At 43.2% G+C, this 24,276-nt stretch overlaps 2 protein-coding genes across 8 annotated transcripts; one reads left to right on the forward strand and one right to left on the reverse strand.

Moving 5' to 3' along the window:
* Positions 1 to 8,610: 8,610 nt before the first annotated feature.
* On the reverse strand, positions 8,611 to 11,824 carry LOC139564931 (phospholipase A2-like). Its single transcript, XM_071384859.1, has 4 exons — positions 11,673 to 11,824; positions 10,155 to 10,323; positions 9,305 to 9,411; positions 8,611 to 8,788 (listed from the first exon to the last, which is right to left on the reverse strand). The coding sequence occupies exons 1-4, from the start codon at positions 11,707 to 11,709 to the stop codon at positions 8,640 to 8,642; spliced, it is 462 nt and encodes a 153-aa protein (XP_071240960.1). The 5' UTR covers positions 11,710 to 11,824; the 3' UTR covers positions 8,611 to 8,639.
* Positions 11,825 to 12,306: 482 nt separating this feature from the next.
* LOC139564905 (zinc finger CCCH domain-containing protein 7A-like) lies at positions 12,307 to 23,837 on the forward strand. Of its 7 annotated transcripts, none has more exons than XM_071384784.1 (23): positions 12,307 to 12,457; positions 13,415 to 13,510; positions 13,874 to 13,913; positions 14,018 to 14,221; positions 14,326 to 14,484; positions 14,591 to 14,671; positions 14,764 to 14,817; positions 14,936 to 14,972; positions 16,977 to 17,356; positions 17,490 to 17,769; positions 18,139 to 18,164; positions 18,306 to 18,450; positions 18,776 to 18,934; positions 19,104 to 19,309; positions 20,088 to 20,188; positions 20,572 to 20,753; positions 21,610 to 21,683; positions 21,812 to 21,948; positions 22,039 to 22,144; positions 22,295 to 22,403; positions 22,553 to 22,686; positions 22,801 to 22,964; positions 23,077 to 23,837. In XM_071384784.1, exons 1-23 carry the CDS (start codon positions 12,411 to 12,413, stop codon positions 23,264 to 23,266), a joined length of 3,111 nt encoding a protein of 1,036 aa, XP_071240885.1. In that variant the 5' UTR covers positions 12,307 to 12,410; the 3' UTR covers positions 23,267 to 23,837. The 7 variants fall into 7 exon arrangements, with proteins under 7 accessions (XP_071240885.1, XP_071240887.1, XP_071240886.1 ...); XM_071384786.1 differs by having other exon boundaries at positions 17,490 to 17,736; XM_071384785.1 differs by having other exon boundaries at positions 16,977 to 17,329.
* The last annotated feature ends 439 nt before the right edge of the window (positions 23,838 to 24,276 follow it).

Genomic DNA, 24,276 nt, shown 5'->3' on the forward strand with positions numbered 1-24,276 from the left:
TATCTCAGTTCACTGGTCACGATGGCAACACCCACCCGTAGTACGCGCTCCAGCAGGTGTATCTCACTGATCATCCCTAAAGCCAAAACCTCATTTGGCCGCCTTTCCTTCCAGTTCTCTGCTGCCTGCGACTGGAACGAATTGCAAAAATCTCTGAAGTTGGAGACTTTTATCTCCCTCAACAACTTTAAACATCTGCTATCTGAGCAGCTAACTGTTCGCTGCAGCTGTACATAGTCCATCGGTATATAGCCCACCCAATTTACCTACCTCATCCCCATACTGTTTTCATTTATTTACTTTTCTGCTCTTTTGCACACCAGTATCTCTATTTGCACATGATCATCTGATGATTTATCACCCCAGTGTTAATCTGCTAAATTGTAATTATTCGCTCCTATGGCCTATTTATTGCCTACCTCCTCATGCCTTTTGCACACATTGTATATAGATTCTCTTTTTTTTCCTTTTTTTCCCCTACTATGTTATTGACTTGTTTATTGTTTACTCCATGTGTAACTCTGTGTTGTTGTCTGTTCACACTGCTATGCTTTATCTTGGCCAGGTCGCAGATGCAAATGAGAACTTGTTCTCAACTAGCCTACCTGTCATGTTTTGTCATTGATTATCATGTCTTGTCCCTGTGCTTCCCTTCTATTCGTTTCCCTCTGCTGGTCTTATTAGATTCTTTCCCTCTTTCTATCCCTCTCTCTCCCCCTCCCTCTCTCCCTCTCTCGCTCTCTCTCTCTATCGTTCCGTTCCTGCTCCCAGCTGTTCCTCATTCTCCTAACTACCTCATTTACTCTTTCACACCTGTCCCCTATTTTGCCCTCTGATTAGAGTCCCTATTTCTCCCTCTGTTTTCCGCTTCTGTCCTTGTCGGATCCTTGTTTGATGTTTGCTGTTCTGTGTCCTTGTTCCGCCCTGTCGTGTTTTTGCCTTCTTCAGATGCTGCGTATGAGCAGGTGTCTATGTCAGCTACGGCCTGTGCCTTCCCGAAGCGACCTGCAGTCTGTGGTCGCGTCTCCAGTCGTTCCTCTCTACTGACGAGAGGATTTCAGTTTTCCTGTTTTGGATTTACCTAAGATAATATCCAGGAGTATCGTTTTTTGTTTAAGACTGGAATAAAGACTCTGTTTCTATTAAGTCGCTTTTGGGTCCTCATTCACCAGCATAACAGAAGGATCCGACCAAGAATGGACCCAGCGACTACGGATTCTCGCAACACTGCCGTCGAGTTCCAGGGAGCAATGCTCGGCAGACACGAGCAGGAATTGTCTGCTGCTCGTCATGCCGTTGAGACCCTGGCCGCTCAGGTCTCCGACCTCTCAGGACAGTTTCAGAGTCTTCGTCTCGTGCCACCAGCTACTTCCTGGTCTTCCGAGTCTCCGGAACCTAGGGTTAATAACCCACCATGTTACTCTGGGCAGCCCACTGAGTGTCGCTCCTTTCTCACCCAGTGTGATATTGTGTTCTCTCTCCAGCCCAACACATACTCAAGAGAGAGAGCTCGGATCGCTTACGTCATATCACTCCTTACTGGTCGGGCTCGGGAGTGGGGCACAGCTATCTGGGAGGCAAGGGCTGAGTGTTCTAACGATTATCAGAACTTTAAAGAGGAGATGAGACGGGTTTTTGATCGTTCAGTTTTTGGGAAGGAGGCTTCCAGGGCCCTGGCTTCCCTATGTCAAGGTGATCGATCCATAACGGATTACTCTATAGAGTTTCGCACTCTTGCTGCCTCCAGTGACTGGAACGAGCCGGCGTTGCTCGCTCGTTTTCTGGAGGGACTCCACGCTGAGGTTAAGGATGAGATTCTCTCCCGGGAGGTTCCTTCCAGCGTGGACTCTTTGATTGCACTCGCCATCCGCATAGAACGACGGGTAGATCTTCGTCACCGAGCTCGTGGAGGAGAGCTCGCGTTAACGGTGTTCCCCCTCTCCGCATCTCAACCATCTCCTCTCACCGGCTCAGAGACTGAGCCCATGCAGCTGGGAGGTATTCGCATCTCGACTAAGGAGAGGGAACGGAGAATCACCAACCGCCTTTGCCTCTATTGCGGTTCTGCTGGACATTTTGTCATGTCATGTCCAGTAAAAGCCAGAGCTCATCAGTAAGCGGAGGGCTACTGGTGAGCGCTACTACTCAGGTCTCTCCATCAAGATCCTGTACTACCTTGTCGGTCCATCTACGCTGGACCGGTTCGGCTGCTTCCTGCAGTGCCTTGATAGACTCTGGGGCTGAGGGTTGTTTTATGGACGAAGCATGGGCTCGGAAGCATGACATTCCTCTCAGACAGTTAGGGAAGCCCACGCCCATGTTCGCCTTAGATGGTAGTCTTCTCCCCAGTATCAGATGTGAGACACTACCTTTAACCCTCACAGTATCTGGTAACCACAGTGAGACCATTTCCTTTTTGATTTTTCGTTCACCTTTTACACCTGTTGTTTTGGGTCATCCCTGGCTAGTATGTCATAATCCTTCTATTAATTGGTCTAGTAATTCTATCCTATCCTGGAACGTTTCTTGTCATGTGAAGTGTTTAATGTCTGCTATCCCTCCTGTTTCTTCTGTCCCCTCTTCTCAGGAGGAACCTGGTGATTTGACAGGAGTGCCGGAGGAATATCATGATCTGCGCACGGTCTTCAGTCGGTCCAGAGCCAACTCTCTTCCTCCTCACCGGTCGTATGATTGTTGTATTGATCTCCTTCCGGGGACCACTCCCCCTCGGGGTAGACTATACTCTCTGTCGGCTCCCGAACGTAAGGCTCTCGAGGATTATCTGTCTGTTTCTCTCGACGCCGGTACCGTGGTGCCTTCTTCCTCTCCCGCCGGAGCGGGGGTTTTTTTTGTTAAGAAGAAGGACGGTACTCTGCGCCCCTGCGTGGATTATCGAGGGCTGAATGACATAACGGTTAAGAATCGTTATCCGCTTCCCCTTATGTCGTCAGCCTTCGAGATTCTGCAGGGAGCCAGGTTCTTTACTAAGTTGGACCTTCGTAACGCTTACCATCTCGTGCGCATCAGAGAGGGGGACGAGTGGAAAACGGCGTTTAACACTCCGTTAGGGCATTTTGAATACCGGGTTCTGCCGTTCGGTCTCGCTAATGCTCCAGCTGTCTTTCAGGCATTAGTTAATGATGTACTGAGAGACATGCTGAACATCTTTGTTTTCGTTTACCTTGACGATATCCTGATTTTTTCACCGTCACTCGAGATTCATGTTCAGCACGTTCGACGTGTACTCCAGCGCCTTTTAGAGAATTGTCTCTACGTGAAGGCTGAGAAGTGCGCCTTTCATGTCTCCTCTGTCACATTTCTCGGTTCTGTTATTTCCGCTGAAGGCATTCAGATGGATCCCGCTAAGGTCCAGGCTGTCAGCGATTGGCCCGTTCCTAAGTCACGTGTCGAGTTGCAGCGCTTTCTCGGTTTCGCTAATTTCTATCGGCGTTTCATTCGTAATTTCGGTCAAGTGGCTGCCCCTCTCACAGCTCTGACTTCTGTCAAGACGTGCTTTAAGTGGTCCGGTTCCGCCCAGGGAGCTTTTGATCTCCTCAAGAAGCGTTTTACATCCGCTCCTATCCTTGTTACTCCTGACGTCACTAAACAATTCATTGTCGAGGTTGACGCTTCAGAGGTGGGCGTGGGAGCCATTCTGTCCCAGCGCTTCCATTTTGACGATAAGGTCCATCCTTGCGCTTATTTTTCTCATCGCCTGTCGCCATCGGAACGCAACTATGATGTGGGTAACCGCGAACTGCTCGCCATCCGCTTAGCCATAGGCGAATGGCGACAGTGGTTGGAGGGGGCGACCGTCCCTTTTGTCGTTTGGACTGACCATAAGAACCTTGAGTACATCCGTTCTGCCAAACGACTTAATGCACGTCAAGCTCGTTGGGCGTTGTTTTTCGCTCGTTTCGAGTTCGTGATTTCTTATCGCCCGGGAAATAAGAACACCAAGCCTGATGCCTTATCCCGTCTCTTTAGTTCTTCTGTGGCTTCTACCGACCCCGAGGGGATTCTCCCTGAAGGGCGTGTTGTCGGGTTGACTGTCTGGGGAATTGAGAGACAGGTAAAGCAAGCACTCACTCACACTGCGTCGCCGCGCGCTTGTCCTAGTAACCTTCTGTTCGTTCCTGTCTCTACTCGTCTGGCTGTTCTTCAGTGGGCTCACTCTGCCAAGTTAGCTGGCCACCCCGGCGTTCGGGGTACGCTTGCTTCTATTCGCCAGCGGTTTTGGTGGCCTACTCAGGAGCGTGACACGCGCCGTTTCGTGGCTGCTTGTTCGGACTGCGCGCAGACTAAGTCAGGTAACTCTCCTCCTGCCGGTCGTCTCAGACCGCTTCCCATTCCTTCTCGACCATGGTCTCACATCGCCTTAGACTTTATTACCGGTTTGCCTTCGTCTGCGGGGAAGACTGTGATTCTTACGGTTGTCGATAGGTTCTCTAAGGCGGCACATTTCATTCCCCTCGCTAAGCTTCCTTCCGCTAAGGAGACGGCACAAATCATCATTGAGAATGTGTTCAGAATTCATGGCCTCCCGTTAGACGCCGTTTCAGACAGAGGTCCGCAATTCACGTCACAGTTTTGGAGGGAGTTCTGTCGTTTGATTGGTGCTTCCGTCAGTCTCTCTTCCGGGTTTCATCCCCAGTCTAACGGTCAAGCAGAAAGGGCCAATCAGTCGATTGGTCGCATATTACGCAGCCTTTCTTTTCGAAACCCTGCGTCTTGGGCAGAACAGCTCCCCTGGGCAGAATACGCTCACAACTCGCTTCCTTCGTCTGCTACCGGGCTATCTCCGTTTCAGAGTAGTCTTGGGTACCAGCCTCCTCTGTTCTCGTCCCAGCTCGCCGAGTCCAGCGTTCCCTCCGCTCAGGCTTTTGTCCAACGTTGTGAGCGCACCTGGAGGAGGGTCAGGTCTGCACTTTGCCGTTACAGGGCGCAGACTGTGAGAGCCGCCAATAAACGTAGGATTAAGAGTCCTAGGTATTGTCGCGGTCAGAGAGTGTGGCTTTCCACTCGTAACCTTCCCCTTACGACAGCTTCTCGCAAGTTGACTCCGCGGTTCATTGGTCCGTTCCGTGTCTCTCAGGTCGTCAATCCTGTCGCTGTGCGACTGCTTCTTCCGCGACATCTTCGTCGCGTCCACCCTGTCTTCCATGTCTCCTGTGTCAAGCCTTTTCTTCGCGCCCCCGTTCGTCTTCCCTCCCCCCCCCCCCGTCCTTGTCGAGGGCGCACCTATTTACAAGGTACGGAAGATCATGGACATGCGTTCTCGGGGACGTGGTCACCAGTACTTAGTGGATTGGGAGGGTTACGGTCCTGAGGAGAGGAGTTGGGTTCCATCTCGGGACGTGCTGGACCGTTCGTTGATTGATGATTTCCTCCGTTGCCGCCAGGGTTCCTCCTCGAGTGCGCCAGGAGGCGCTCGGTGAGTGGGGGGGTACTGTCATGTTTTGTCATTGATTATCATGTCTTGTCCCTGTGCTTCCCTTCTATTCGTTTCCCTCTGCTGGTCTTATTAGGTTCTTTCCCTCTTTCTATCCCTCTCTCTCCCCCTCCCTCTCTCCCTCTCTCGCTCTCTCTCTCTATCGTTCCGTTCCTGCTCCCAGCTGTTCCTCATTCTCCTAACTACCTCATTTACTCTTTCACACCTGTCCCCTATTTTGCCCTCTGATTAGAGTCCCTATTTCTCCCTCTGTTTTCCGCTTCTGTCCTTGTCGGATCCTTGTTTGATGTTTGCTGTTCTGTGTCCTTGTTCCGCCCTGTCGTGTTTTTGCCTTCTTCAGATGCTGCGTATGAGCAGGTGTCTATGTCAGCTACGGCCTGTGCCTTCCCGAAGCGACCTGCAGTCTGTGGTCGCGTCTCCAGTCGTTCCTCTCTACTGACGAGAGGATTTCAGTTTTCCTGTTTTGGATTTACCTAAGATAATATCCAGGAGTATCGTTTTTTGTTTAAGACTGGAATAAAGACTCTGTTTCTATTAAGTCGCTTTTGGGTCCTCATTCACCAGCATAACACTACCTGGTTAAATAAAGGTGAAATAAAAAAATAAATAAAAAAAAAGGTATTTCAGAATGTATTTTGAAATACATTAAATACATTTTGTGATGCATTTAACATATATTGTGATGCAAATGTTTATATATACATTATATTTATACATTCCGTAATATATGTTGTAATGTATTTAAAAGTTATAAAATATTTTGGGGGGCCAATTTCAAATATTTCACATATCTCCCCCAAAATGTAGCTAAAAAAAAATATTTTAAATGTTATTTTTTTTCCCGTATGGGGAGTGTCCCATGTGAGCTAGAAAATGGGACACACAGGCTTAGCTACTTCACTGTGCTCTGTGAAAAGTGGAAGCACTTACTGAAGTAATCAGATTACACTAATATGGTTGTTTACATTAGTTCTCATGATGAAGACCGTTGTACTTCTGAGTTTACTGGTCAGTAGTGTAATACAGTATATAGCAACAGAGATCATCATCGGGTCATATAAGTGGGAAGGAATTTATGTGCAATATAGTTGGGGTTCAAAATAGGAGTCAGACATAATAATTATCTCTTGACCCTACTGCTCACACTTATTGGAAAACTATTTGAGTTCATTTTGGGTCCCTGTGCATTACATGAGGTACAACAGTAGACACAATGTTCAGCCAAACTAAAGTACAACTATTTATTTCTCATCAATTGAATTGAAATATGATTCAGACACAATAAACATCTGTGTTGTCTTGTCCCTTCTCCCTTCAGGTCTAGTTAACTATGTGTATGACAAAACCTACTGGTGCTGAGTACTCGCTGACACTACCTACAGCAGATTACGAAACAAGGAAACCATTCAGCTGGGGGAACATCCTCCACCACCACACCATTAACACACAAACAGATTTACTTCCTAGCCTTATGTCCTCAAACTCAGGTCTGGAAACTGAGGCCATCTCTGTAAGGAATTCACTGTTGGGCCATGTGGGAGTGACGTGGGAAAAAGCATCATACCAATGACTGTATTGAAGGAGGTCAAGCAGCCTGTGTTTCCTGTGCCCAGAAGGGGAGCCAGATTCCTTTCATGAGCATCTGTGGAGCTGCATCTGCACTGCCGAAGGAGAATGCCCAACATTCCCAGAATACGAACACATACCGCTGTAGATTAGACTAAAGCAGAACTTCTATACAGACTACTTATAGTCATAGCATCTGTATGATATATCCAGCTTATTACAGGAGTTTGGGTTTCTAATGAAATGTATCTCTTTAAGGCTATTGTTGTCGTTAATCATTTCAAAGAGCCATGCCCAAAAACAGAAATACCAAAACATTCCAAACAGCTCAATCTTTTGAAGTTAGCAATTCATTTCTGATGCACCGTCACAGGACAAAACATGCCCAAATAAAGTATAAGACAGACTTCAGTTGCCTCAAATTTGACATTCTCTATGCTGGTCATATGTCACCTGCCACAAAGGTAGACAAGAAATTGATCTACCTCGGAGCAGACCTGGTTTCAATACATGCATATTTCTGTGTATTTGAGTATTTTCAAATGATTTCGCCAAATCAGATACTTTAATTTTAAGTATTTGAAAGTGTTTTTGAATAATTATATAAATAGCCATCCTCAGTTACTTCAAATACCCCTAGGACCAAATGGACCCGAGGACAAATGCAAAGAGTATTTTAATATTTGTATTCGAAAATATACTTGTTTGTGTATTTAAGCATTTTCAAATACATGCCAATACTTTTAAAGTGTATTTCCAAGTTGAAATTCAACTACTTGTATTTTCCCCCCAAAAATATCAAAATACTGACTTCAAGTGTTTTTGTAAGTACTTGAAATACCCTAAATAGTATTTGCACCCAGGTCTGCCTTAGATAGAAATTCATTAGGCTAGATGTAAGTATACAGTATGCTACTAATAGTGTATGAACGTGTTTGCATCTTTGCTGTAAACTGTAACATGAACATGCATCTTAGCTTTGCAGTAAACATTCAACAGTGCCATCTGTTGGTCACGTGCTGTACATTATACTTTACGGCTACTGAGCTCCAGCAATGTAAACATTAAGTTGAAAACGTAAATCAGGTGAAAACCTCAGGATGCTTTTAGAATCCTTTTAAGAGGTGAAATATCATGCTGGGTTAGTTAGAGAGGATTAGAGCAGTGGAAAAGAGACCTCGGCAGAGCCTCAAGGAGTATAAGGTAAGGCACAACACACCCGGGTATAAGTACCCTATTGTAAGGACTTAGGCTACCTGATCTCACCTTGGCTGCAACATTTCACCCCCTAAGAATAAACCCTGGGATGTTATGTAACCACTACTGAGCTCTCTCTGTTCTGTCCACTAGTTTGTTACCTGTGCTTGTAATTTCTGGTCATTATACTCAATTTGGAGAGCCTCAACGCACAGTTTGTTTATCTAATGTCAAAGTCACACTGTTATAGTGGTTTAAGCATATTTTTCCTTTTCATATAAATGGAGATATCAATACAAAATGCCCTGAAGTATTACTGCTGTTACATGTCATTATAATATTGTGAAGGAGATACATATGATATTCTATTAACATAAATAGACACACAGCAAATGTAAAAATCAACAAGTGTACATTTATTGAATCAGTAGATATTACATGTTGGCAGTGTACACCCACAGAGAAAGTCTGGCCACATAGCATATTTCCGTATGAAAGGTGCCTTCCTCAAGCATTTGGCTGCCTCCCTGTCGCATTTGCAGAGAATCTTCTCACATTTGTCCTTGAGATCATCTGGAATGAAAAGAGGGTTAAGTGGGTGAGTAGTTTCCTTAAATGACAGCTGATGTGAAAGGAGTGATCTGTGGAGGATATGAAGGAAACACTCTGAGGTTGAGAAATGTTCGAAAATGTCTGATGCTCAAATAAACACCGTAAACATCCTAAACTGTGTTGCTTGTGCTATGTGCTTTTGCGATTAGCAATTATGGTGAGAGCTTAAAATACCTGAAAATGTGGGTGAGAAATTATTCCTTTCGTGCCCACTCCCTCCTAGCACTCCCGTCCCCTATAATGTCTGCAGTGTTTGTAAACTACTCGGATGTTTGTTGATGACACATCTGTTATTTTCCATGCACTGAAAAGACCCATTCATTTTCAACAGCAAAACTAAACCAAAATGACAAAGTCATAGCATGCAGTATTTTCTTTCTCTAAATGACCACACCTCTGTAAGGGGAGGGATAGGCTTAACTCAGCTTGATTTAATCATTATGTCTCATTCATGTGCATAAAACCGAGATAGCATACCACATTCTGCAGTCCTGTCTTCACATGTCCATTGATACTTTCTTGTCTTGGTTCGGCAACCAGCAATTTCTGCATCTCCGTAGCAGCAGTCATGTTTGTGACAGCACCTTAATGAAGGAAAAAATACACTACTGTAACACTTAAAACAGAGCATTATAAGAACAATTTGCTGTCTCAGTGATGCACTACATAAGTAATACAGTCCCTTTTTCTAGTTGAAAAAATACCCAATTAAAACTATAATTGTATAAATAATGTTTGAGAAACTATTAACTGAAAAGGCAGAGACTGGGCGTTTTTCCATATGATTGTAGCTTGGACCAACAGCAGCTCTATTTAAAACAAAAGGAAGTGAAAGAGGATGGGCTCAATTATTGTTAGTAGGCAGGCCTGTGAGAGGTCCGGAGGCTGGAGGTTCTGTAGTTTAACGGTGTTGTGGGCGTTCATGTCTGTGATTAGCGGACAGAAGGAAGTTATGGTTAGGATTTTGGGTGTGGGAGCGCTGGTTGTGCATGTCTATTTCCAAATATCCAATTGACAGGAGGGCAAAACCTCAAAAGAAAACCCCAAATGATACACTTTGCAGTTTGAACTGCATCGCATAATCCAGGTTGTTATTGTGGCCTACCAGACTGAACAGTTGATTGAGGGGTTTTTCATTCAGTGGCACTCTAAATTATCTGAGTTTGTTATGAAATGGCACTCCCCCAAAATATATATATATGTTTATAACATGTTTATAACACATCACTACAACTATATAGCTCAGTCATACATCATCAGCTTCACAGAACATGCCAGACTTTTACGTGCTAGAACATCTCATCGCGCCTCTGTCCTACTGCCTCACCAGTCTGCTTTATCCCTGGGCCAGCCCTGACCCCCCAGTCCACAGTAGCAGCCATACATCATATAAGCCAGGGCTGATCTGCCTGTGCTGCACTTGATGACTCCTGCCAGCTCCAGTAGCCCTCTCTTAGTTCGTGGGGGCCTCTGCAGTGCCATAGAGGCTATTACCACTGCAACAACAACAACAACAGAAGAAGAACATGAAACTCAGCGCATCACATGTACACCAATCACGTGTGCACACATCTTGTTCAAAATGTGCACTTGCTTATACTTGTCTGTATGTAGCAGCCTTGCTTAGTACGTGCCATTTGCTTCATACTATCTCTTTAGTCATATGTCATCAAGTGAATATTGAGAAGTGTAGCTCTGTGATTAGTCTCTCATATGAAAATGATCCTGAATGTCCAAGTGTTCAAAGTGTATGGATGAACATGCTGTATTATGACAAGTCTATTTATGAAGTGACAACCTAATATTGCAATTGCAAGCCTGGAGAAGTCCCTCACATTTTCCAAGAAAGATGCTCTTTGTAATGGGGAATATTTAAGACGAATTAAGTTCATATTCAGTTAAGAGTAATAAACACAATGCTTTGCAAATGTTTATGTTTTCCCTTTCTGTCAGACACATGATTTCCAGTGTTCTATTTGTGACATTCATTTGTGTACGGGTTGATGGTCACTAGACCTGTCACTGAATGTTGTGGATTCTTCTCATATCGTTTGATAGTGATTGACGCCAGAGCTACTGAAGGTACAAGGACTGAGGTCACAATGACATTAGGAGCATCGTGATTCTGTAGCAGCTGGCAAAGTCACTGTCTTTTGTTTGACTTCGTACAAGCCTCTCAGGCTGATGTTTAGAGAACATTTGATGCTGTCTGATTAATATATAAGTATCTTCGCAGAGAAGGCCCGTTCAAAGTTTTCTATGCTTCTATGCTGGGATGTATTAAACCAAATATGTTTATGATTGACTATAATTTCTCTGACACTGATATTTTTAGACAACCATAGCTTATGAAATTAATACAATACAAAACAACATCACACGTTTTATGGCACTGCTCTCCTTTTTGTTCAGCTGGAAATTCCCTTTACACTCTTATACTCTGGTCTAGTTCTATAACCTCTTTTCCCAGATCAAATTAACATGAATTTGTAATGTGCATATTAGTTGTCAACATACAAGACATGGCAATTGACATTGGTAGTGATTTGTTAAATCATTAAACATGTATTAAAGTAAAAATTCAACCATAAAAGGAGCTCTATATAAAGATCACAAGATTATTGAAATAAAAGATTCAAACATTTCAAGATGATACAGTTGTATTGTTTTGTGAAATGAAGGAGTTGAATCATCAGACTATAACAGATCTAAGTTCCTTTCATGTTAGATCTCTGAAGGCACTCATAACATTGTCCTTTAACATTACTTCACTCCCTCTCAATCCCTCTTGATCATTCCCTGCAAAATGTGTTAAAAAGGTAAAGAAATTCAAGCTGCAATTTACCAGAGAACAGTAGAAGTATCCGATAAAGTGCAGGCATGGTGTGCAAGAGGGAATGTGCATGCCCTGCTGCTTATTTCCACTCTGGTGGACATAGGCATTCAGTTCAGTGGAGAGTTTTTTTTAGAGTCTGGTTTGAATAATCTCCTGAGCATCATTCCCTCCTCCTCTCAGAATAATCTGCTGTAAACTAATCCTTGAACACTTATCTGAACTTGGTTTGAGTTCCCTCTCTGTTAGAATCACCCCAGAGTCCATCATTTAGTATTACTTAAAGCCAATTGCTAAATGACTTTTGTTCAGATTCCGAAAGACCATGGACTTCAGTTCAGGACTAATGCCACGTAGAAATACTAGAAGTAGGTCTAATTGATCAATAAATGAATGGCTGTGGTCATTGTTTTATCATGTCAACAGCCTTATTGCATCCAATTCCTCACAGAAAACATGTTCATAAAGGCCCAGCAAGTCAACTGTGTCAAAGGGTTGTATATAATGCTATATTTCCGTTAATAATTCATATGAATTATATTTATTTGTTGACATTTCAAGATCTCATCATGTACATAGATAGCACTGTAATTTCATAGTTTACTCAAGTAAAAAATCAGAACACAGTTTGTGGTCAACAGGGGGCCCTGTTTCCTCGAATAAGTATGGAATCTAAGCAAACATGAAAAACGTCAGGCCAGAGATCAGGCCACATCATGATTCGTGTCCCCAACACTCAAGAAATTACTGATGCTGACCAGGGAACAGATCATACATCTTAAGCTGTACTCATTTAGGTGTGTACTTTTTTTTTTACATCTAAATATTTCTTAAGGGTGAGCATGTTTTAAATGTCATTATTTGTAAGATGCCTAACTAGCTAGTTTGCTATCTAGCTGTTAGCTACATTGCTAACAGCCATGTACTGTAGCTAGCTCACTTGCATCTCCCGCCTGACATATTGGTAACTAGCTTGTTAGAAAGCTAGCTAACGTTACTGTAGAATAATGTACAGGTATTCTACTAGTGAACGTTATCTTTGACAAGCATGTAACTGTAAACGCTATAGCCATGGCTATCTAGCAATCACATTGCATACTGTTTGTGTTTAGAATATCAACATCTTTCTCGTGCCAGATCGGTTAGTCTAATTTAATTAAGCTAGCCTACCTAGGTTGAGGTATTTGTTCGACCTAGACACTAGCTAGCTACAACTCAGTGGGTATCGAGCATTTCCTCTGACGTTATGGGGCTAACTTGTGATAGTGTACACTTTATAACGTTCGTCCAGGATCAATTCTTCCAACTACTGTACTGTAGATTTGTATAGCCAGACTCGTTGTCAGTCGTAAGCAGACTAACTTTAGCTAGTTAGATTTTCATCTTCTCGAAATATTGACCGATTACTTTTATCTAACTAGCTTGTGAAGACGACATACAGGAAGTTCAAGGCATGACGAATTTAAAGCTATGGGTTTTCTAGGCTGTCGTATGCTTTGTTGAATTAGGAACACGTGAAGCCTGAAAAGTCATTTTCACCTGTTTAACGTTATACAAATTCAGGATGGGAATTGTCTCATCTTTATATGAGTAGTTAATGAGTGAGTAACTTAATGAACATTTGGACGTATTCTTACTGTATGCTAGGCTTATGACAAAACGGTTTTGACAGTGATACAATTATACTCCGAGTAGGCCTAAACATGTTAAGTAGCAAGCTAACTAACTTTTAAAATGACATATTGTGTTGACAGAGACCAGGACCTAAAGAAACAGGTGAACATGTCAATCCTGTGTCAGGACCGAAGCGGTCGCTGGCAGGATATTCAGAATGGGCTGCAGTTCATCCAGTGAGTATGATCAGGACTCCCCAGTCCAAGTCAGTGTACCTAGGGAATGCAGATTGGTTGAGCGCATAGGGAAATCAGGCTACAGAGCTGTTGTCAGCCACCAAGGGCTGGTCTTGGGGGAAGAGAATTACAATTAATTTTTGCAGGAGACAGCCTAAGTGTTTGCATAGTGGTAACTGCCTGGAACTGTACAACAAGTCAGATGTTGAGCAATTTCTGGATCTTGTGCCTCAATGTGAGTAATATTGAAATTGTATTATTTGGGAAAAGATTACGATGTCCTTGAATGGTGTAACACTTGAATATGCTCATGTTTTCAGTGTCAACGGAAGGAGATCTAAGTTTGAACTTGTTTGTTTCTAGGTCAACTCTGCCCTATCCTGGAACTCAGGAACGATATGAGGTGATTATGCAATCAAGCCAAATGGCAGCACCTACATTAATGACATATGCAGCTCAGAATGTGCCTCTTATTTTGGTATTTAGAAGTTTAATTTGTTTTTTCAGGTGTTCATTCAGGACCTTGTGAGGAATCTGTTTGGTGAAGGAAATGACGTGTTCAATGAAGGGGAATGGATGAGATCTATAGAAATGTACACTGAGGCCTTGAGCATAGCAGAATATGCAGACTCGGAAGACATCAGTGTACCTACTGGAACGTTGGAGAAGCTGTATGCCAATCGAGCTGCTGCTTACTTGAACATAGTACCGGTAAGGCAGGTTTAAGAAAGTGGTGTGTTTTGTCTTACATTTTTGAATGAAGTATTATTTATTTTCTGTTCAAAAAGTGGTATAATTTGGGAATTTTATTTCAGGGTCTGCATGATGAAGCACTAGTAGACTGTGAGAAAGCTCTTCAATTGAATGAGGGAAACCATAGAGCTCTTTATAGGAAAGCCAGAGCCTTGAAAGAGATGGGCAGGCATAAAGAGGCCTATGAGGCTGTAGCGAAGTGCTCCCTTGCAGTGCCTCAGGTGAGACCGCAGAGATAATTTACCATGTGATAAGGTTTTGTAGATTGTTCATTTTTATTGTCCTAAATTCATAATCCTTATTGTCAATATGTGATTGTTTTTTCAGGATCCCAATGTCATACGATTGACTCAGGACCTGGCCAAAATGTTGGGATTGAAAATCCGTAAAGCCTATGTCAGGAGTAAGGTGAGAGTGTACTGTGTTGAGTATGAATTATGGCACATAGGCTACTTCAGTATGTGGCTTAGTATCTAACCTTGAGACATTTCTTTCAACAGCCTGCCTTAAATGTTTTGCCTGGATCAAGCTATTCAGGTGCATCCAATGACAAGGTAAAGGGAATTCCATTTCTTTGTGGGAATCTGCACACAATACAGATTACTTGCACCATGTGAACGTGGTGTACCAGCAAGTAAAGATTTTAAGAGCGTTCTTTTTTATTTGTTTCAGTCTCATGGATCTACATCTGTGGAAGATATAGAAATTGGTAAGACATTCTGTGATTTTAGTTTGAGTAATTTACTTAAAGGCCCAGTGCAGTCAAATGTGTTTTTCCTGTGTTTTGTATACACTGAGTGGAATGGTAGAAACCATGTTTGATATGTGTTTGATCCCATTCCAATAGCGCCTTTCCAGCCTTTATTATGAGCCGTCCTCCCCTCAGCAGCCGCCACTGTTTTTAAGCCTTGAGACGATTGAGACATGGATTGTGAATGTGTGCCATTCAGAGGGTGAATGGAAAAGACAAAATATTTAAGTGCCTTTGAACAGGGTATGGTAGTAGGTGCCAGGCTCACCGGTTTGTGTGAAGAACTGCAACGCTGCTGGGTCTTTCACGCTCAATAGTTTCCCCTGTGTATCAAGAATGGTCCACCACCCAAAGGACATTCAGCCAACTTGACACAACTGTGGGAAGCCTTGGAGTCAACATGGGCCAGCATCCCTCTGGAACGCTTTCGACACCTTGTAGAGTCCATGCCCCGACGAATTGAGGCTGTTCTAAGGACAAAACGGGAGGTGCGCAACTCCATATTAGGAAGGTTTTCCTAATGTTTGGAATACTCAGTGTATGTTTCTACCATGAGGTTGGAATAATACTGTACAATTATTATGAAAATTATAATGCCCTTTTAGTGTAAGAGCTGTTTGAAAAGGCCGCCTGAAATTTCAGGCTGTTTTGGTGGGATGGAATTTTGGCCTGCCTTGCTAAATTAGGTAATAGACCAATAGATGGGTTGGCTGACATCACATAAATGATACACGTGCATTGACGTGGCTGGAAGGGGTGCGTTGTTATGATTCTGAACGGTCAGATGGCTAGTAACAATGACAAGAAGCTGCCATGTGTGGAATTGTAGTAAGCTCGCTTCAACTCTTTGTATATTGTTATTGATACCATGTCTTGTTTTGACTGTCATGTCTATGCTGATATGGCAAACATTTCCTAGCTAGCTAACCAACAACTGTAACAATGTATACTGAACAAAAAATATAAACCCATCGTACAACAATGTCAAAGATTTTACAGAGTTACAGTTCATATAAAGGAAATCAGTCGATTGAAATAAATAAATTGGGCCCTAATCTATGGATTTCACATGACTGGCCAGGGGTGCAGCCATGGGTGGGTCTGGGAGGGTGTAGGCCCACTAGGCCCACCCACTGGGGAGCCAGGCCTAGCCAATGAGTGAATCTTTTACCCACAAAGGACTCTATCACAGACAGAAATACTCCTCAGCCCCCCCCCCCCCCCCGGTGGACATTAATGCAGTCAGCATGCCAATTGCACACTCCCTCAAAACTTGAGACATCTGTGTTGTGTGACACAACATGGCTTTTTATTGTCCCCAGCACAAGGTGCACCTGTGTAATGATCATGCTATTTAATCAGCTTCTTGATATGCCACACCTGTCAGGTGGATGGATTATCTTGGCAAAGAAGAAATGCTCACTAACACTTTTTGTGCATATGGAACATTTCTGGGATTTTTATATTTCAGCTCATGAAACATGGGACCAACACTTTACATGTTGCATTTTATATATTTGTTCATTGTATTTGAGACAATTGCTCCTTGTGCAAATGTATTTGTTTTCAATTAACATTTTGTGACAAAATAAGCCAACCCTGTCTGTTTTGCCCCATAGTTGCACACGCATCCGTTTTGTTGATTAACAACCAACCCATCCATAAGAGAGATTTCCAAACCTCTGCCAATAACAGCTTTTTCCCTATATTTCCACTCCCCACTTAGACCACTCGCAGACAGTCCTAGCAAAATTCTTAGTTGAGAAATTGCTGTTTGCGAAGAAGTTATTTTTAAATTGTGTAACTAATTTTAATTGAAAACAGACACAGTAAGTTACTTAGTTGTTACCCAGAAATTATTTGCTGAGAGAAAAACGGCTGCATTGGACCTTTTTAAAGGGGGAAGGTCTTGTTACAAAAAATAATATGTTTGCACTTTCCAAATTCCCATCTGTGTTGTAGAAGTGAATCAGCCCCCTCAGGAAACTGATGGTCCAGACCCAGCCCCCCCAAGCCTAGACCCATTGGCAGCCATGAAGGTGCACCCCCCTCGGAATGAGAGAATAGAAGCTGAATCCCCCCCTGTCAGCATCATCCCTTCTGTCTCGCCTGTTGAGGTTCACACCCCAGAGCCCATTCATGTTCCGGTGCCCCTGCCTATGCCTACGTTGGTCAATGGTGCCAGAGCCAGCCCTACCCAGTCTTACCATATGCCAATGCAAAAGTCTCGCCCGGACTTCGATGCGGAAATTATTGGAGATGACCTGGATGATCTGCTGGACCAAGCTGGCCCCGGGCCCACAGAATCTCCCATGGTAGGTTCATGGGAGATTGCTGCTAATGTAAGAAGCTTTTTTTTGTACTTTTTTTTTTTGCACATTCAATTATAGTTATTTATCTGTTTTTGTTTTAAATTTGTCCTTTTCACTATCATGTTAAAACAATATCTAATGTAGAGTGTATTGTTCTCTCTAGGTCATTCCCACCATGAAGGGCCCTATCCCTTTTCCAACCAGTGCCCCTTCAAATTCCATGTCTAGTCCTTTCCTTATGCCATCTCACATGAACCCCTTTATGCATGTGGCATCACAGTGCACAGTGACTCTGCCTCCTCCCTACCACAAGCCACAAGCCAGCGGGTACTCTTTAGGTCTGGACACCTTCGGGGTCTCCTCTCCATTGGACTCACTGGATAGTCTCTCCATGTCAGAACCTCAGACAGGTATGCAAGGAGTTGCATACAGCCAGTTTAACGGTAATAACTCTCGAATGTGTTGAACATTTGTTACTATCCTTATATCTTATATTTGGGGCGGCACGTAGCCTAGCTCTTGAGAGCCAGTAAGCCGGTTCGAATTCCGAGACGACTAGGTGAAAAATCTGTCCATACGCCCTTGAGCAAGGCACTTAACCTTAATTGCTCCTGTAAGTCGCTCTGGATAAGAGTGTGCTAAATGACTCAAATGTAAATAACTTCTTATTGGATAGTGGAATCTCAATGGCTAACAAATTTGGATTTTGACAAACCAATCAACTGAAATTTGATTTTTTTGTTATTTACTTTTCATAAACTTTTTGTCAATGTTGTCTCTGATTGTATTTTTCTCCCCCCCCCCAAATCTAGGATATAGTCAGCATTCATTCATGCAGGTGAGTTTAGCTTGTCTAGTCTTCATGTCCCACTGATATTTTCACAACAGTACCTTGCGTTATATGTCGTTTAGTTTTTCTTGTCTATTTAAAAAAAAAAAATAATAATAATAATAATCATGATATTTGTTTCCCCTCCAGTTGACTGACCATGATAAGCCAATGGGAATGGCCCTGGGGATGCCAGATGTAACCCCCCTCCCTGCTATTGTGGATCTGTCCAAAAATCCCCTGGCTGATACTCATGAATTCAAACAGGCATGCTCAAACTGCTATGTCAAAACTGGTAAGAACATGCTTTATGTAATATAAACGCAACATGCAACAATTTCAAAGATTTTACTGAGTTACAGTTCATTCACGGAAATCAGTCAATGGAAATAAATGATTTAGGCCCTAATCAATGGATTTCACATGACTGGGCAGGGGTTAATTTCAGCTCATGAAACATGGGACCAACACTTTACATGTTGTGTTTTATATTTTTGTTCAGTGTATATGAATAAATCTATTTTGCTTATTGTGCGACATCTAAGAGTATGAAACTGGGTTGATGTATGGGACATGATAATTATTGTATGTGAAAGCTCATGTTGATATCCTATCACTAGGGCTTGGAGTGTTGGATTTCACACTCTATACCGAAGAGCACAAATGCAAGAAGGACATATTACTTGGAAGGATAAAAAATCAACCAGACAAGTCATGGAAGCTGATCAGACCCAGACCGACAAAATCCCAGTATGTTGGACCATACTACATCTGCAAAGGTAAGCCTTGAAAATACTACTACTATAATAATACTACTGCTACTCCAATACTACTACTATAATAATACTACTACTACTCCAATACTACTACTCCAATGTGCTTCATGGCCCGTCTGTGCCAGTGTTCAGCTGCCTATGGAGATTATTAACTAAAACGATGACCTTGTAGATGTCTCCATTGGAGAGGGGTGCAGGTACCCTGGTCACTGCACATTTGCCTACTGCCAAGAGGAGATTGATGTTTGGTCCCTGGAGCGCAAAGGCTTCATCTGCAGAGACTTTCTCTTTGATCCATTTGGGCCCACCAGTAAGATCAATCTGACTGTCCCCAAGATCCTACAGGAGCATCACGGAATATTCATGTTCCTCTGCGGGGTAAGTTGGGCTTTTTAATGTAAAAAAAAAAACGTGTGATGTGTTCCTCCTGTAATGGAGTGTCTTCATTGATAAGTTGCCGAGTCTGTCTTATTGCATTGCCATTGTTGTGTTAGAGCAGCACGGGTGCACAACTCTGGTTCTTGTGTGCTGCAGTGGATGCTTGGTTTTGCCTTTTAATCAGCCCAGAATAATAGTGTGTGGACTCTAGACAATCAATATTAAGTGTCAGGGAGAAATGAAAACCAGCAGGACTGAGGACATCTGACTGGAGTGGAGCCACCACTGTGTTATAGAGAGAAAGTTTGGCTTGAAGTTCCCCTGATATAACCTGACTGTAACCACACCTTGTATCCTCATTCTTCTCACGAGCAATAGAATTCCACGGTAACAATGATGCCGAGACTACGATTTCTTTCTGTTTTTAAAAGTATGCCAAACAAAAACCAATTATTGCCAAGTTAAACCATACAAAACTATGCACTAGAACAAGTTTAAACAATTTCCACGGATAAAAAATCGAATGAAACATTTACTTGAAGAGCAGTGCAGATACAAAGTTTGGTAACAGAATTACGGTTAGTTGTTTTTGCCGTCATTCTGTTACCGTGGAATAACCCTAATACAACACTAACGTTGACTGTCATATTACTGCCTCTGGTATAACCTTCAGCGTCAGTTTTATGAGTGGGAGCTGTGCCCTTCATTAAAACCTCTACTGTGTGTAGTGTCCTGTAAGAGTTGTCCATCCCTCTAATGTATCTGATCTGATCTCCAGGTGTGTTTTGATCACAAACCCAGAATAATCAGCAAAACCAATAAGGACAACCCATCTCTTTGCTCTCACCCCGTGACAAAACATGCCTTTGAAGATCAGAAGTAAGCCATTTCACTTGTTTACACATGCTGAGAGATGCAGAGGTTTTTAAGTGAATTAAGCAGCGGTCTACCTTGTAAGTGATGGTTTGTGGCTGACCGCTCTGGTTCCTCTGGTAATTAAAAACGTTCTTATACTGTAAGAATGTTCATTTTGGAAACACAAACTCGACTAAACATTGTGTATAGTTTTGTAGCATAACTGCAAGGGGAATTCAAACAGACTTTTTCTCTGAATCTTAATTTTGTGAAGAATGTAGGTGGGTTTTTGAGTTTTGGCAACTATAGTTTTTTGTTGCGTTAAGCCCACTAGTGTATATTGTAACATGATTCTATGCTCTGCACAGTGGGGTTGTGAACTTGATATGAGTTGTTGTGCTTTTCAGGTGCCTGGTCCACATTCTGAGGGAGAACACTGTGCGCTACTCCAAAATCCGTCCGTACAGTCCGCAGAACCAGATGGACATCTGTCGGCATGAGGTGCGCTATGGCTGTGTGCGGGAAGACGAGTGCTTCTATGCCCACAGCCTGGTCGAGCTGAAGGTGTGGATGATGCAGCACCAGCTAGGTAAGCTGTTATCACCTATTAAAGGTGCCTTCAAATAGCATCTAATCAAAGAATGTTATTGGTAATTCATCAAGATTACTTTTGCCAGTAAGATGTTGCCGTAGCACACAGCCGTAGCACACAGCCGTAGCACACAGCCGTAGCTCACAGCCGTAGCACACAGCCGTAGCTCACAGCCGTAGCTCACAGCCGTAGCACACAGCCGTAGCACACAGCCGTAGCACACAGCCGTAGCACACAGCCGTAGCTCACAGCCGTAGCTCACAGCCGTAGCACACAGCCGTAGCACACAGCCGTAGCACACAGCCGTAGCACACAGCCGTAGCTCACAGCCGTAGCACACAGCCGTAGCTCACAGCCGTAGCTCACAGCCGTAGCTCACAGCCGTAGCTCACAGCCGTAGCACACAGCCGTAGCTCACAGCCGTAGCACACAGCCGTAGCACACAGCCGTAGCTCACAGCCGTAGCACACAGCCGTAGCACACAGCCGTAGCTCACAGCCGTAGCACACAGCCGTAGCTCACAGCCGTAGCACACAGCCGTAGCTCACAGCCGTAGCACACAGCCGTAGCACACAGCCGTAGCACACAGCCGTAGCTCACAGCCGTAGCTCACAGCCGTAGCTCACAGCCGTAGCTCACAGACATGGCAGCTCTGCTTCTAGCTCCTAAGCAACTTCTCAGTATTTTGTTTTTGTGTGTGTTATTTCTTACCTTATTAGCCCAGAACATTTTTTTGTGTTATTACATACGGAAAGAGTATTTTTTTTTTTTAGGACCTTCTTGTAACTTTTGTGGGTTTTCTAAGTGAACATCCCTCTTAAAACTCTTTGCAATCTGTTTATTGATCATATAGGCATCACTCCTGAAAATATAGTCCTTGAGGCCAATAGGTTTTGGAACATGGAGGCAGGCTCCCAAGGATCCCTGGTAAACAGTCATTGTACACAACACTAAATTCAGCAAATGCTTTATTTCCTAAATGTATTTCTAATGTTCATTTGACTGCAGATTTTCCACATGACCTAACACAAACCATTTATTTCGTGTCATTCCAGCAATTCACCACACCACTGAAGAGGTTTGGACCCCCAAATCTGAAGATGCATTTTGTGTGTGGGCAGTGTTGGAGAAATGGCCAAGTTAGTGATGCAGACAAGAACAAGAAGTACTGCACTGCCAAAGCCAGGCATTCGTGAGTAGTTCTCTCCCCTGAAACCATTTCAGGACAATTTGAATAATGAGCCTGGTCAGCATAGTGAATTTCATCTGACCTGTGTTGCAGGTGGTCAAAAGACAAACGAGTGGTGCTGGTGAGTTCCATCGAACGCAAGAAGTGGACAACGATCCGCCCTCTCCCAACAAAGAAGCCCATCCCGTCTCAGTTTGAGGTAGGCCTAGGAGGGCTGCAAATGCTCCCAGAGCAACTGGTCTGACCACATACTCAGCTGACTCGTATGGGGAATCCCCCAGAGAGCATCATGTTTTGTCCTCGTGTAAAGTGCTTATGTTTTGTGTGTGTGTGTGTGTTTTACTTACAGATTTGTATGCACGTGTCTACTGGCAAAAAGTGCCAGTACATCGGAAACTGCACATTTGCACACAGCACAGAGGAAAGGGACCTGTGGACATACATGAAAGAGAACAACAGTGAGTTCGTTACAGATGGACTGTAGTATTTGTACAGCAGTTGGACTGTAGTATTTGTACAGCAGTTCATGCCTGTGTGATGTACAATAAATGTATTATGATGAGTAATACAAACTTAATCAGATACTGAACTGTGTGTGTCCATTTAGTTCCAGACATGGAGCAGCTGTATGAGCACTGGCTGCAGTCTCAGAAGCCTGGCTGGAGCGAGGAGGCCTCCAACAGCACCATCAAGGAGAACGGGAAGCAGATCCACATGCCCACAGACTATGCTGAGGAGGTGGTAAGCAATCTTTGTTTTAACCACGCCCAGATGGTTATATAACCGTCAACATGCTGTAAGTGACCACAAACCATCAACATGCTAATATCATCTTGATGATATCTGTTATGCTAGGCTGGCAACCACTGTTGGCTTTGTGGTAAGAACTGCAACAGTGACAGGCAGTGGCAGCAGCACATCACCTCAGAAAAACACAGAGAGAAAGTGTTTAACTCTGAAGATGATCAGAACTGCTGGCAGTATCGCTTCCCCACTGGCACCTTCAGAGTTTGCGAGAGGTAAGGTTTCTATGCTAATTCAACGTTTATTTAGGTCACTGGTGCCTAATTTGGTTACTGGAAATGGTGTTATTGGTGACTGACATTTCTGATACTGCATCCATTTCCACAGATACCTTAAAGGCACTTGCACAGAGGAGGAGTTGTGTAAGCTGGCTCATGGAAACGAGGAACTAAAGGAATGGACAGAGCGCAGGGAGTTCCTTTTGATGAAACTGGCCAAAGCAAGAAAAGACCATCTTATAGCCCCAAATGACAATGACTTTGGCAAATATAGTTTTCTGCTTAAAGACATAAAGTAATGATTTGATGACCATGATTAAGTTGGAATGCAATATATTTTGCAGTGTTAAGTAAGAGGTACAGGTTCAGGTTAGCCTTTGGGAGGCTACCTATTAAGAGGAGAGATGCAGATCACAGCTTGATTTTAATGGAAAGTACACAGTTGGCCATGTGTTCCAAATGATCAGAGCTGTGTTCCTCTTTTCACAGATAAAAGAGATGCACCATTGCCTTTTACGTAACGTAGCAATCATTGACGCGTCACAAAGATTGCTTGTCATAAAATGGATTGATGACCTGTTCAGAGAAGCCAAAGCATGGGGTAGACACTATCAGAACAGCTCTTATGTCAAAAGGTGACTTAAAAGGCTTGTTTTGTATGAGTTTTTAAGAAAGGTTCTTATGACGTTTCCTTTTTGTTTTATACGATTCATAAGTCTGAAGATTGGAATGTTTGAAATGGAATTCTGCGTCCTTTCACAAATTATGTTCACGTAGGTCTTTTTCGTTATTTCCATAATTTGTTGCATTTATGCCTGTTGGTTTTGGAAGATGCCGACCAACCAAAATAAAATATTGATTTCTTGTCAAGTATTGGTTTTGTACTTGTTCATTTAATGTAGCAGCCTAAAAAATGTAGTTTGACATTCTATGCAATGCGCTTAGTTGTCATGAAGTCTAAAATGGAAGAGCTTTCACAAAGTGTGGTATAAAGAATACCATGGTTTGTGGGATGACAAATAGTCGAGTTCCTGCCTGACTACATTGCAGATGCATGCCAGATCTTACAACTCCTGGATAGGTATTTTACGTATCAGCTAACCACACACTATATATACACAAAAGTTTGTACACCTTCAAATTAGTGTATTTGACTATTTCAGCCACATCGAGCACACAGCCATGTAATCTACATAGGTAAACATTGGCAGTAGAATGGCCTTACTGAAGAGCTCAGTGACTTTCAACGTGGCACTGTTATAGGCTATCACCTTTCCAACAAGTCAGTTAGTCAAATTTCTGCCCTGCT

The sequence above is a fragment of the Salvelinus alpinus genome, chromosome 36, assembly GCF_045679555.1.
Source record: "Salvelinus alpinus chromosome 36, SLU_Salpinus.1, whole genome shotgun sequence".
NCBI lineage: Eukaryota > Metazoa > Chordata > Actinopteri > Salmoniformes > Salmonidae > Salvelinus > Salvelinus alpinus.